Source organism: Oreochromis niloticus, linkage group LG3 (assembly GCF_001858045.2).
Source record: "Oreochromis niloticus isolate F11D_XX linkage group LG3, O_niloticus_UMD_NMBU, whole genome shotgun sequence".
NCBI lineage: Eukaryota > Metazoa > Chordata > Actinopteri > Cichliformes > Cichlidae > Oreochromis > Oreochromis niloticus.
Window position 1 is genome coordinate 4,633,919 of NC_031967.2, and position 14,994 is coordinate 4,648,912.

Below are 14,994 nucleotides of genomic sequence, written 5' to 3' on the forward strand. Positions count from 1 at the left end.
TCTGAAGTACATTTTACAATCTTAGGTCTCCCATATAACTTAACTTATTTTTCTGCTATGCTGTTCTTTTTGTTGAAAAACCAAGACATTGTTATTATTATTATTATTATTAGTAGTAGTAGTAGTGGTGGTGGTAGTAGTAATAGTATCAGAATCAAATAGTACAACACGGCAGAGCATGTTGGTGAGGAAAGGCAGCTAGAAAGGCTGATCCTTCTAAAGAGTTACTGACAGACCTGAATGAGACTCTAATACCAAACCGCGTTTTATACACTACAAAATAAATAAAATAAAGACTACGTGTTTGCTACTTAAACAGTTACGGTTGAATAACCAAGCGATGAGTAACCTTCTGTTTGATAAGGGTTTGAAAAAACTGTCCTTGGTCTCATATGCAGTTTTCACCTTTAACTTCAACTCAACCGAACTATATTATGTCGTCAAGCGCGTTAATAAACACGATTGGTCAACTGCAAGAGTGGGTCTTTTTACTTGTCATTGATTGGTGCGAACCCCACACTCCTTATAGCAGGGTTGTACGTGTCGTCAGCGTGTGTTACGAGGAGGTTTGAACTGCACAGCTAATTATTCTGAAAATGGCGAGCTGGTGTGTACGAGCAGTTAGACAGAGCTACTCTTTTGTAGCTTCGCCTGCGCTAACAAGGTAAGGAGTATTTATTGGTGAGTTACGTCCCCTGACTTGGGCGTTTTTACAGTAACCACAGGGTTTCATTGGTCAGGTGGTTTTCAGCTCATGGAAGGAGCCACCGCGGTCAAGTGAGCCGTCATTTGTGAGCCGCGGTCAAGCCAGCCGTTTCCTCTCCGCCGCATAAATTTCCTTGCGCTTTTACACCAGTCTTTAAGGTATCGCCTTTTCGATTTATATCCCGATTGAAAGCCTAGACCCGCGCGCACGTGCACGCGCGCGAACACTCACACGTGCACGCGCACACACAAATTACAATGGAACAGCCCAATACAACCATCGTGACAGTCTGGTTGCATATTCAAAAATTCATTAAAAATCATCCTTAGTAGTTGATGTCCAACTTTCAACAGATTATTACTCTGGGACACCTACTGTACCTCTGTGCCAACTTTCAGACAGATTTACTGTGGAATTCCTCAGATATTAAAGCAAACTTGTATTCAATGCAATACAGTCAATACAATTATGTCAATTTCAAAAATTCATTAAAAATCATCCTTAGTAGTTGATGTCCAACTTTCAACACATTCCTCATCTGGGACACCTACTGTACCTGTGTGCCAAGTTTCAGACAGATTTACTGTAGAATTCCTCAGATATTAAAGCAAACTTGTATTCAATGCAATAAAGTCAATACACTACAATTATGTCAATTTCAAAAATTCATTAAAAATCATCCTTAGTAGTTGATGCCCAACTTTCAACACATTCCTCCTCTGGGACACCTACTGTGCCTCTGTGCCAAGTTCCATCAATATTTACTGTAGAATTCCTCAGATATTAAAGCAAACTTGTATTCAATGCAATACAGTCAATACACTACAATTATGTAATTTTCAAAAATTCATTAAAAATCATCCTCAATAGTTGATGTCCAACTTTCAACACATCCCTCCTCTGGGACACCTACTGTACCTCTGTGCCAAGTTTCAGCCAGATTTACTGTAATATTCCTCAGAAATTAAAGGAAACTTGTATTCAATGCAATACAGTCAATACAATTATGTCATTTTCAAAAATTCATTAAAAATCATCCTTAGTAGTTGATGTCCAAATTTCAACACATCCCTCCTCTGGGACACCTACTGTACCTCTGTGCCAAGTTTCAGCCAGATTCACTGTAAAATTCTTCAGATCTTAAAGGAGATTTATATTCAGTTCTCTACAGTCAATACACTACAAATATGTCATTTTCAAAAATTCATTAAAAATCATCCTCAATAGTTGATGTCCAACTTTCATGAGATTCCTCCTTTAGGACACCTACTGTACCTCTGTGCCAAGTTTCAGCCAGATTCACTGTAGAATTCCTCAGATATTAAAGCAAACTTGTATTCAATGCAATACAGTCAATACACTCCAATTATGTCAATTTCAAAAATTCATTAAAAATCATCCTTAGTAGTTGATGTCCAAATTTCAAAACACCCCTCCTCTGGGATACCTACTGTACCTCTGTGCCAAGTTTCAGACAGATTTACTGTAGAATTCCTCAGATATTAAAGCAAACTTCTATTCAATGCAATACAGTCAATACAATTATGCCAATTTCAAAAATTCATTAAAAATCATCCTTAGTAGTTGAGGTCCCACTTTCAACACATCCCTCCTCTGGGACACCTACTGTACCTCTGTGCCAACTTTCAGACAGATTTACTGTGGAATTCCTCAGAAATTAAAGCAAACTTCTATTCAAAGCAATACAGTCAATACACTAGAATTATGTCATTTTCATAAAATCATTAAAAATCATCCTTAGTAGTTGATGCCCAACTTTCAACACATTCCTCATCTGGGACACCTACTGTACCTCTGTGCCAAGTTTCAGCCAGATTTACTGTAGAATTCCTCAGATATTAAAGCAAACTTGTATTCAATGCAATACAGTCAATACACTAGAATTATGTCATTTTCAAAAATTCATTAAAAATCATCCTTAGTAGTTGATGTCCAACTTTCATGAGATTCCTCCTTTAGGACACCTACTGTACCTCTGTGCCAAGTTTCAGACAGATTTACTGTAGAATTCCTCAGAAATTACAGGAGATTTGTATTCAATGCAATACAGTCAATACAATAGAATTATGTCAATTTCAAAAATTCATTAAAAATCATCCTTAGTAGTTGATGTCCAACTTTCAACACATTCCTCATCTGGGACACCTACTGTACCTCTGTGCCAAGTTTCATCTCAATCCGCTGCATCAATAATTGTTTAATATTGATGGATCAAAAGTGTTGCTGAGAGAGTCATGACAGGGACTATAAAGAGACAGCATATTTCAGCCATATTTGCTCGTCTTCACTGACTCGCTTTGAAATCCAGATTTTAATTTTGGAATATTAGGTGTACTTGTGGTTCCTATAGAATTTTAAGGTTGAACGGGAATCAGAGTCTTGATCTCTCAGGCCTCTCTTCTGTGGATGCAGCTCACATCATTCTGTACAATACGATAATTTTTAATTCTACAACTGTTTATAACCTGCATAGTTCACATTTCTGTATAGCTGTATATCTCATATTTCTGTATAGTTTTTTTATTTCATATTCTGTATAGTTTTTCATATTTATTATTTTTCATAGCCTGTACATAGCTTGTACTCACTACAGCCTGTACATACTTATAGTTATAGCATATTCATAACATACCTTCATACCGTGTACATTGTAACATACCATAATAGACCCATTTCTGTAATATACTTACATACCTATATTATTGCTGATATATATTGTAATATATCTATATCATGGCTAAAGCACTTCTGGATTGATGCAAACTGCATTTCGTTGCCTTGTACCTGTGACGTGCAATCACAATAAAGTTGAATTCTATTCTATTCTATTCTATTCTATATTAATTCAGATATGTCTGTGAAGGTTCTCAGTCATCCAGGTCATCGTAGTCAAAGGAGTTTGCAAAGAAAAGCGTCTGGACTTCTTTAAGTTGCTTGAAGACGTTTCACCTCTCATCCGAGAAGCTTCTTCAGTTCTAAGGTCAAATGGCCGAGAGTCCCAGATTTAAACCCAGTGGAGTATCCCCCCAATGAGGGACAAAGGACCCCTGGTGATCCTCTAATCACATGCACCAAGGTGTGAAAGCGGGTGTGGGACCTAATCAGCCAGGGTTTCGGGTGAGCCCATTGTGAAACCTGGCCCCACCTTGTCATGTGAATTCCTGAGGTCAGATGGCCCAGGATGTGAGTGGGCGTTAAGGCGTCTGGGGAGGGAACTCAAAACTGGATTATAGATGGCAGACAGTTGGTGTCGTAAACCACCGCCTCTGTTCAAAGATGGTCGCTCACAGTGGACATAGATGGCCTCTTTCACTCCTCTTTCAAACCATCTGTCCTCTCTGTCCAAAATGTGAACATTGGCATCCTCAAAAGAGTGACCTTTATCCTTAAGATGCAGATGGACTGCTGAGTCTTGTCCTGTGGAGGTGGCTCTTCTATGTTGTGCCATGCGCTTGTGAAGTGGCTGTTTGGTCTCTCCAATGTAGCAGTCTGGGCATTCCTCGCTGCACTGTACAGCATACACCACGTTGTTCAGTCTGTGTTTTGGAGTTTGTCTTTCGGGTGAACCAGTTTGTGTCTGAGTGTGTTGCTGGGTCTGAAGTACACTGGGATGTCGTGCTTGGAGAAAACTCTCCTGAGTTTCTCTGATACACCGGCTACATAGGGGATGACAATGTTGTTGCGTCTGTCTTTCTTATCCTCCCTCGCTGGTGTCTGATCTTCTTTTCTGTGCCTCTTTGCTGACTTTATGAACGCCCAGTTAGGATAACCGCATGTTTTCAGTGCTTCCTTTACATGTGTGTGTTCCTTCTTTTTCCCTTCAGGCTTGGAGGGAACATGTTCTGCCCGGTGGTGTAGGGTCCTAATTACTCCAAGTTTGTGTTCCAGAGGGTGATGGGAGTCAAAGAGGAGGTACTGGTCCGTGTGTGTGGGCTTCCGGTAAACTTCAATGTTGAGGTTGCCATTCTCTTCAATGTGCACCGCGCAGTCCAGGAAAGGCAAACAGTTATCCTTTGTGTCTTCCCTGGTGAACTTGATGTTTTTATCCACAGCATTAATGTGCGCAGTGAAGGATTCCACTTCTTGTGTCTTGATTTTGACCCAGGTGTCGTCTACATATCTGTACCAGTGGCTGGGTACTCCTCCTTTGAAAGAGCCAAGAGCCTTTCTTTCCACTTCCTCCATGTAAAGGTTGGCTACAATAGGTGACACAGGGGAGCCATGGCACAGCCATGTTTTTGTCTGTAGAAGCCTTCGTTGTATTTGAAGTATGTTGTGGTAAGGCAGAGGTCTAACAGTGTGCAAATCTGATCGGGTGTGAAGTTGGTCCTGTCTTCCAAGGAGCTGTCTTCTTGTAGTCGTTTTCTGACAGTCTCCACTGCCTCCGTGGTGGGTATGCAAGTGAAGAGGGAGACTACATCAAAGGACACCATGGTTTCATCTGGATCCAGGGTAAGTTTCTGGACCTTGTCGGTGAAGTCGGTGGAGTTCTTGATGTGGTGTGGGGTGTTCCCCACGAGAGGATCCCTCGTGTTCTTCAGACCCAGCAACACACTCAGACACAAACTGGTTCACCCGAAAGACAAAACTCCAAAACACAGACTGAACAACGTGGTGTATGCTGTACAGTGCAGCGAGGAATGCCCAGACTGCTACATTGGAGAGACCAAACAGCCACTTCACAAGCGCATGGCACAACATAGAAGAGCCACCTCCACAGGACAAGACTCAGCAGTCCATCTGCATCTTAAGGATAAAGGTCACTCTTTTGAGGATGCCAATGTTCACATTTTGGACAGAGAGGACAGATGGTTTGAAAGAGGAGTGAAAGAGGCCATCTATGTCCACTGTGAGCGACCATCTTTGAACAGAGGCGGTGGTTTACGACACCAACTGTCTGCCATCTATAATCCAGTTTTGAGTTCCCTCCCCAGACGCCTTAACGCCCACTCACATCCTGGGCCATCTGACCTCAGGAATTCACATGACAAGGTGGGGCCAGGTTTCACAATGGGCTCACCCGAAACCCTGGCTGATTAGGTCCCACACCCGCTTTCACACCTTGGTGCATGTGATTAGAGGATCACCAGGGGTCCTTTGTCCCTCATTGGGGGGATACTCCCACTGGGTTTAAATCTGGGACTCTCGGCCATTTGACCTTAGAACTGAAGAAGCTTCTCGGATGAGAGGTGAAACGTCTTCAAGCAACTTAAAGAAGTCCAGACGCTTTTCTTTGCAAACTCCTTTGACTACGATGACCTGGATGACTGAGAACCTTCACAGACATATCTGAATTAATATAGAATAGAATAGAATTCAACTTTATTGTGATTGCACGTCACAGGTACAAGGCAACGAAATGCAGTTTGCATCAATCCAGAAGTGCTTTAGCCATGATATAGATATATTACAATATATATCAGCAATAATATAGGTATGTAAGTATATTACAGAAATGGGTCTATTATGGTATGTTACAATGTACACGGTATGAAGGTATGTTATGAATATGCTATAACTATAAGTATGTACAGGCTGTAGTGAGTACAAGCTATGTACAGGCTATGAAAAATAATAAATATGAAAAACTATACAGAATATGAAATAAAAAAACTATACAGAAATATGAGATATACAGCTATACAGAAATGTGAACTATGCAGGTTATAAACAGTTGTAGAATTAAAAATTATCGTATTGTACAGAATGATGTGAGCTGCATCCACAGAAGAGAGGCCTGAGAGATCAAGACTCTGATTCCCGTTCAACCTTAAAATTCTATAGGAACCACAAGTACACCTAATATTCCAAAATTAAAATCTGGATTTCAAAGCGAGTCAGTGAAGACGAGCAAATATGGCTGAAATATGCTGTCTCTTTATAGTCCCTGTCATGACTCTCTCAGCAACACTTTTGATCCATCAATATTAAACAATTATTGATGCAGCGGATTGAGATGAAACTTGGCACAGAGGTACAGTAGGTGTCCCAGATGAGGAATGTGTTGAAAGTTGGACATCAACTACTAAGGATGATTTTTAATGAATTTTTGAAATTGACATAATTCTATTGTATTGACTGTATTGCATTGAATACAAATCTCCTGTAATTTCTGAGGAATTCTACAGTAAATCTGTCTGAAACTTGGCACAGAGGTACAGTAGGTGTCCTAAAGGAGGAATCTCATGAAAGTTGGACATCAACTACTAAGGATGATTTTTAATGAATTTTTGAAAATGACATAATTCTAGTGTATTGACTGTATTGCATTGAATACAAGTTTGCTTTAATATCTGAGGAATTCTACAGTAAATCTGGCTGAAACTTGGCACAGAGGTACAGTAGGTGTCCCAGATGAGGAATGTGTTGAAAGTTGGGCATCAACTACTAAGGATGATTTTAATGATTTTATGAAAATGACATAATTCTAGTGTATTGACTGTATTGCTTTGAATAGAAGTTTGCTTTAATTTCTGAGGAATTCCACAGTAAATCTGTCTGAAAGTTGGCACAGAGGTACAGTAGGTGTCCCAGAGGAGGGATGTGTTGAAAGTGGGACCTCAACTACTAAGGATGATTTTTAATGAATTTTTGAAATTGGCATAATTGTATTGACTGTATTGCATTGAATAGAAGTTTGCTTTAATATCTGAGGAATTCTACAGTAAATCTGTCTGAAACTTGGCACAGAGGTACAGTAGGTATCCCAGAGGAGGGGTGTTTTGAAATTTGGACATCAACTACTAAGGATGATTTTAATGAATTTTGAAATTGACATAATTGGAGTGTATTGACTGTATTGCATTGAATACAAGTTTGCTTTAATATCTGAGGAATTCTACAGTGAATCTGGCTGAAACTTGGCACAGAGGTACAGTAGGTGTCCTAAAGGAGGAATCTCATGAAAGTTGGACATCAACTATTGAGGATGATTTTTAATGAATTTTTGAAATTGACATAATTGGAGTGTATTGACTGTATTGCATTGAATAGAAGTTTGCTTTAATTTCTGAGGAATTCCACAGTAAATCTGTCTGAAACTTGGCACAGAGGTACAGTAGGTGTCCCAGAGGAGGGATGTGTTGAAAGTGGGACCTCAACTACTAAGGATGATTTTAATGAATTTTGAAATTGGCATAATTGTATTGACTGTATTGCATTGAATAGAAGTTTGCTTTAATATCTGAGGAATTCTACAGTAAATCTGTCTGAAACTTGGCACAGAGGTACAGTAGGTATCCCAGAGGAGGGGTGTTTTGAAATTTGGACATCAACTACTAAGGATGATTTTTAATGAATTTTTGAAATTGACATAATTGGAGTGTATTGACTGTATTGCATTGAATACAAGTTTGCTTTAATATCTGAGGAATTCTACAGTGAATCTGGCTGAAACTTGGCACAGAGGTACAGTAGGTGTCCTAAAGGAGGAATCTCATGAAAGTTGGACAACAACTATTGAGGATGATTTTTAATGAATTTTTGAAAATTACATAATTGTAGTGTATTGACTGTATTGCATTGAATATAAATTTCCTGTAATTTCTGAGGAATTCTACAGTAAATCTTGATGAAACTTGGCACAGAGGTACAGTAGGTATCCCAGAGGAGGGGTGTTTTGAAATTTGGACATCAACTACTAAGGATGATTTTTAATGAATTTTTGAAATTGACATAATTCTATTGTATTGACTGTATTGCATTGAATATAAATCTCCTGTAATTTCTGAGGAATTCTACAGTAAATCTTGATGAAACTTGGCACAGAGGTACAGTAGGTATCCCAGAGGAGGGATGTTTTGAAAGTTGGACATCAACTACTAAGGATGATTTTAATGAATTTTTGAAAATGACATAATTCTATTGTATTGAATGTATTGCATTGAATAGAAGTTTGCTTTAATTTCTGAGGAATTCTACAGTAAATCTGTCTGAAACTTGGCACAGAGGTACAGTAGGTGTCCCAGAGGAGGAATGTGTTGAAAGTTGGGCATCAACTACTAAGGATGATTTTTAATGAATTTTTGAAATTGACATAATTGTAGTGTATTGACTTTATTGCATTGAATACAAGTTTGCTTTAATATCTGAGGAATTCTACAGTAAATCTGTCTGAAACTTGGCACAGAGGTACAGTAGGTGTTCCAGAGGAGGAATGTGTTGACATTTGGACATCAACTACTAAGGATGATTTTTAATGAATATTTGAAATTGACATAATTGGAGTGTATTGACTGTATTGCATTGAATATAAATCTCCTGTAATTTCTGAGGAATTCTACAGTAAATCTTGATGAAACTTGGCACAGAGGTACAGTAGGTGTCCCAGAGGAGGAATGTGTTGAAAGTTGGACATCAACTATTGAGGATGATTTTTAATGAATTTTTGAAAATTACATAATTGTAGTGTATTGACTGTATTGCATTGAATATAAATTTCCTGTAATTTCTGAGGAATTCTACAGTAAATCTTGATGAAACTTGGCACAGAGGTACAGTAGGTATCCCAGAGGAGGGGTGTTTTGAAATTTGGACATCAACTACTAAGGATGATTTTTAATGAATTTTTGAAATTGACATAATTCTATTGTATTGACTGTATTGCATTGAATATAAATCTCCTGTAATTTCTGAGGAATTCTACAGTAAATCTTGATGAAACTTGGCACAGAGGTACAGTAGGTATCCCAGAGGAGGGATGTTTTGAAAGTTGGACATCAACTACTAAGGATGATTTTTAATGAATTTTTGAAAATGACATAATTCTATTGTATTGAATGTATTGCATTGAATAGAAGTTTGCTTTAATTTCTGAGGAATTCTACAGTAAATCTGTCTGAAACTTGGCACAGAGGTACAGTAGGTGTCCCAGAGGAGGAATGTGTTGAAAGTTGGGCATCAACTACTAAGGATGATTTTTAATGAATTTTTGAAATTGACATAATTGTAGTGTATTGACTTTATTGCATTGAATACAAGTTTGCTTTAATATCTGAGGAATTCTACAGTAAATCTGTCTGAAACTTGGCACAGAGGTACAGTAGGTGTTCCAGAGGAGGAATGTGTTGACATTTGGACATCAACTACTAAGGATGATTTTTAATGAATATTTGAAATTGACATAATTGGAGTGTATTGACTGTATTGCATTGAATATAAATCTCCTGTAATTTCTGAGGAATTCTACAGTAAATCTTGATGAAACTTGGCACAGAGGTACAGTAGGTGTCCCAGAGGAGGGATGTTTTGAATGTTGGACATCAACTACTAAGGATGATTTTTCATGAATTCTTGAAATAGACATAATTCTATTGTATTGGACTGTATTGCATTGAATACAAGTTTGCTTTAATATCTGAGGAATTCTACAGTAAATCTGTCTGAAAGTTGGCACAGAGGTACAGTAGGTGTCCCAGAGGAGGGATGTGTTGAAAGTTGGACATCAACTACTGAGGATGATTTTTAATGAATTTTTGAAAATGACATATTTGTAGTGTATTGACTGTAGAGAACTGAATATAAATCTCCTTTAAGATCTGAAGAATTTTACAGTGAATCTGGCTGAAACTTGGCACAGAGGTACAGTAGGTGTCCCAGAGGAGGGATGTGTTGAAATTTGGACATCAACTACTAAGGATGATTTTTAATGAATTTTTGAAAATGACATAATTGTATTGACTGTATTGCATTGAATACAAGTTTCCTTTAATTTCTGAGGAATATTACAGTAAATCTGGCTGAAACTTGGCACAGAGGTACAGTAGGTGTCCCAGAGGAGGGATGTGTTGAAAGTTGGACATCAACTATTGAGGATGATTTTTAATGAATTTTTGAAAATTACATAATTGTAGTGTATTGACTGTATTGCATTGAATACAAGTTTGCTTTAATATCTGAGGAATTCTACAGTAAATATTGATGGAACTTGGCACAGAGGCACAGTAGGTGTCCCAGAGGAGGAATGTGTTGAAAGTTGGGCATCAACTACTAAGGATGATTTTTAATGAATTTTTGAAATTGACATAATTGTAGTGTATTGACTTTATTGCATTGAATACAAGTTTGCTTTAATATCTGAGGAATTCTACAGTAAATCTGTCTGAAACTTGGCACACAGGTACAGTAGGTGTCCCAGATGAGGAATGTGTTGAAAGTTGGACATCAACTACTAAGGATGATTTTTAATGAATTTTTGAAATTGACATAATTGTATTGACTGTATTGCATTGAATACAAGTTTGCTTTAATATCTGAGGAATTCCACAGTAAATCTGTCTGAAAGTTGGCACAGAGGTACAGTAGGTGTCCCAGAGTAATAATCTGTTGAAAGTTGGACATCAACTACTAAGGATGATTTTTAATGAATTTTTGAATATGCAACCAGACTGTCACGATGGTTGTATTGGGCTGTTCCATTGTAATTTGTGTGTGCGCGTGCACGTGTGAGTGTTCGCGCGCGTGCACGTGCGCGCGGGTCTAGGCTTTCAATCGGGATATAAATCGAAAAGGCGATACCTTAAAGACTGGTGTAAAAGCGCAAGGAAATTTATGCGGCGGAGAGGAAACGGCTGGCTTGACCGCGGCTCACAAATGACGGCTCACTTGACCGCGGTAAGGAGCCGGCTAGCCTAGTTAGCTTTTGCAAGGTTAATTATTTAACATTAACGTGAAAGTCCGGATCAAAGAAACGCTTAAAAACGTATGTTTGATAATATAGTGGGTCAAACTGAAGCCTAATCACCGTATTGGCGTGTACTCCCTAGAAACTGGAGGATGATGACATAACCTGACGTATCCTGAAAGTAGTCCATGCTACAATAAAGATTCAGGGGTCTGTTACAAACGCTGTTGTGGACGTGGGATTTAAAAAATTGTATTTATTTGATCTCTTTTATGTACTAAACCGTCTTCTGTGTTTCTATGTGGGTCCTGACGCAATGCGTATGGACCAAACTAATTTCATATATGTGGATACCTTCCTTACACAAGCCCCTCTTGTTTAACTAAAACCTCATGTTACATTAAATAATGTAATGTCAAGATTTGCGTCAGGTCTCCAAACTTTCCTAATGGCTAGAGAAAGATGCAGATATCCGGCGAAATGGGCTGTTACAATGAGTTTAACAAAATAAAGCTGACATATATGATATACGAGGCATTTTTCATTGAGTGGCAGAAATTCTAAGTTGATCCTCCTCCAGTGGAATTCATATTTAATGTGTCTTATGCATTTACTACACATGTACAATGACTTTAAATGCCTTGCTGACGAATATGAAATTGTGTTCAGATGGGGACACTGAATGTGTCATTTTCACACCCTTGTATGCTGTGAGGAAACATTTGTATTAGCTCTTTTTCAGATTTCTGTTATCAAAGTGCTTAGAGTAACACAAGTTATGGACAGAAATATTTTAGCACTGTACATCAAAGTGCTTTGGCCACGTCCAGTAAAGTCTCTGTGGTGCATATATGGTGTAAATCTTGCTAAAATTTGAAAGTGCGGACTTGTTTGACTTATTCTGAGTGTCCTTGCCACCCAGGGGGTCTCCACGATTGTTATGCATGGCCACCCAGCAGAAGAATGGCCACAGGTCAGAGGAGGAGGCTGAGAAGCCAGAACCAAGCCCAACAGAGAAAACCCTGATGGAGGAGAAGACCCAGCTGGAGGATCAGCTCAAAGACATGACAGTAAGTCAGTGTGGGCTGCAGATCAGCCTCCAGTTCAGTGGTCACCAAAGTTACACTGACTTGGTATAAATATTACCATGTCGATACCTTTTTCTGTACTTCGTCTTTTGTCAAGTTACGCTGTTCTTTGTGAAGTTACTGTTCTTCACACAGCAGGACATACATTTATAATCTATCACTCAAAATAAAAAATTAAAAAATGAGGCTTGGATTCTCCAGTGGGTATGTGATTAAAATATTTGGCCCTTTTTAGCTCAAATGAGTTTCAGTCTTAGTGATAGAACCCTTTATAAAGGGGCTTAACAAATGTAAGTGCAGTTTTTAGCCAGCAGTTTGTTTCCACCTTGTTTCCAGGAAAAGTACAAGAGGGCGTTGGCAGACACAGAGAACCTCAGGACGAGAACTCAGAAGATGATAGAGGACGCGAAATTATATGGTAAGGGCTTGTTTCCATTTAGGCTTTCAGTTTGCACCTGTGGACGTTGGATCTGCTGGTGCAAGCCACTGCCTCGATGTCATTTCAGCTGGTCCTATACCTTTTGTTTTTGTAACCTCACACACTTTGTTGCTGCTGTTGCAGCCAGGTTGAAGACATGAGCACACGAGCATAGCAATAGTTTAATGATATATCAGAGAAGTATTACAGAAGCTCAGAGATTCACAGGTTATACAGAGGGAAATCTGGCAACAGTTTAAAGACTTTGAGACTTTCTACGAGGGGAAAAAAAGATTTCTCTGCTTCTGGTTTTGACAACTTCTCCTCCTTCACCAATGCTGATGTGGAGGTTTTGTCTAAATGGAGATACTTATCAGTCATGAGAATACTGCAGCACCTATTCACACCCTTGTCACTAGTATAAACCATCAATGTGTAATGCGGTGAGTAAACAGGTGCCATGTGATTCAATGTTTGTTAGGTGGTAAGGCTAAAACGATCTGCTGTTGCATGTTCCTACCACTAGATGTCAGAAGAGGTCAACTTTAGCCTTGTTAGAAAAATGATTTTCTTATGTGGTTTAATGCAGTTGTTTTTGTATAGTGACATCATATCTTTTAGATTTTGGTATATGTTGGTAGGTTATAGTTAAAATGACTCAAGAAAATGCTGAGTAGTTTGAAGATCATACAAGGTTAGAGTTGATTGTTGATAGACGTGGAAAAATGCAAGGACAATAATGATATAATTGAAGGTGTAACCTGAATAGTTATCCAACATCTTACCCTCACCAGGGATCCAGAGCTTCTGCAAGGACCTGCTGGAAGTTGCAGACATTTTAGAGAAGGCCACAGAGAGCGTGCCCAAGGAGGAGGTGACAAGCCAGAACCCTCACCTGAAGAACTTGTACGACGGCCTGGTGATGACTGAGGTCCAGATCCAGAAGGTGTTCACCAAGCACGGCCTTATCAAGCTCAACCCAGATGGCCAGAAATTTGACCCCTATGAGCATGAGGCCCTCTTCCACGCCCCTGTCGAGGGTAAAGAGCCTGGCACTGTTGCCGTAGTAACCAAAGTGGGCTACAAGCTTCATGGTCGTACCCTCAGACCAGCTTTGGTGGGTGTAGCCAAAGCTCTCTAGAACTGACACTGCAAGTCTGTAACAGAGCGGGATTAGTATTTCTTTCCTGACTGTTGGTTGACCTCAGGCTCAGCAGACTGCTCAAGGCACCCTACCAACATCTTCTCACATGTCTGTCCACACATCCCCTTCCTAGGGTGCCTCAAAGAGAAGGGGAGCCCAGCTGAACTTTGTATCTGGACGGTATCCAACAGTTTTTAACTGATACACTATGTATCGCACAGGATTTTTTTTTTTTTTTTTTTTCTTTCATTAGTCATGCAAGTTGTGATCTTTGTCTTTTGATCAAGGAACCCAGGACAGGTATTCATATACATAGTTCTCAGAACTATAAATAATAAGGAAAAGTATGAAGTGAGATCTCGAACCCCTGCTTGCAAGACTTTTTGGGCAGAGATGAGGTATAAAATATGTTCACAAAGTGGTTAATGTTGTTATCATTCCAGACTTCAGTGTAAAGTGCTCATATTAATAACCGTAATTAGAATAATAATTCAATTCATCCTGTGAAAAAGTGAAAGAACAGTACAACAGGAAATGATAGAAAGGTTGACATTTGCTCTGTGCTGATAGCGGCTTTCTATCAGTGCTATCAGCCCTGTTAAAGTAATCCTGGTATTGTGGATGTGATCAGGTGGGGTAAGCCAACTTCAGCCAGCGTAACATCTCTCCCAGAGTCGTGGTGGACTGTGATGTGAGAGCTTTATCTGTCAAGAAGAAGAATTCTGTATATGGACCTTTTTGTCCAAATTGTCACTGCGTCCAAATAAACTGGTGAATTTTGAAATCCTTATTGTGGTATTGTTTGGCTTTTATACACATCTTTAATGGACTGCATTTTAATGAAAGATGCAGGTAGCTCATGCAACCAGTTCAGAGTCCAAAATCAGTTTACACTTGGTTAATTAATTAATTAATTTTTCTTCTCTCAAGGATATAATTAACAGTTGTCCATTCTGACCAATATCTAATTCATTTATAACTCAAGAACTGACCTTA

At 38.9% G+C, this 14,994-nt stretch overlaps 1 protein-coding gene across 1 annotated transcript; it reads left to right on the top strand.

Annotated features, from left to right (window-relative positions):
• Window positions 1–508: 508 nt before the first annotated feature.
• On the top strand, window positions 509–14,786 carry grpel1 (GrpE-like 1, mitochondrial). The gene is made up of 4 exons (XM_003458171.5): window positions 509–664; window positions 12,271–12,418; window positions 12,773–12,854; window positions 13,649–14,786. Exons 1-4 carry the CDS (start codon window positions 597–599, stop codon window positions 13,993–13,995), a joined length of 645 nt encoding a protein of 214 aa, XP_003458219.1. The 5' UTR covers window positions 509–596; the 3' UTR covers window positions 13,996–14,786.
• The last annotated feature ends 208 nt before the right edge of the window (window positions 14,787–14,994 follow it).

What these genes read in the sequence shown, in the direction of transcription:
- grpel1 (XM_003458171.5), top strand. Translation starts at nt 597, where the DNA reads ATGGCGAGCTGGTGTGTACGAGCAGTTAGACAGAGCTACTCTTTTGTA. An exon ending in ATCAGCTCAAAGACATGACA is followed by an intron (nt 12,419 to 12,772) that starts GTAAGTCAGTGT and finishes CCTTGTTTCCAG; the next exon opens with GAAAAGTACAAGAGGGCGTT. An exon ending in AGAGGACGCGAAATTATATG is followed by an intron (nt 12,855 to 13,648) that starts GTAAGGGCTTGT and finishes TACCCTCACCAG; the next exon opens with GGATCCAGAGCTTCTGCAAG.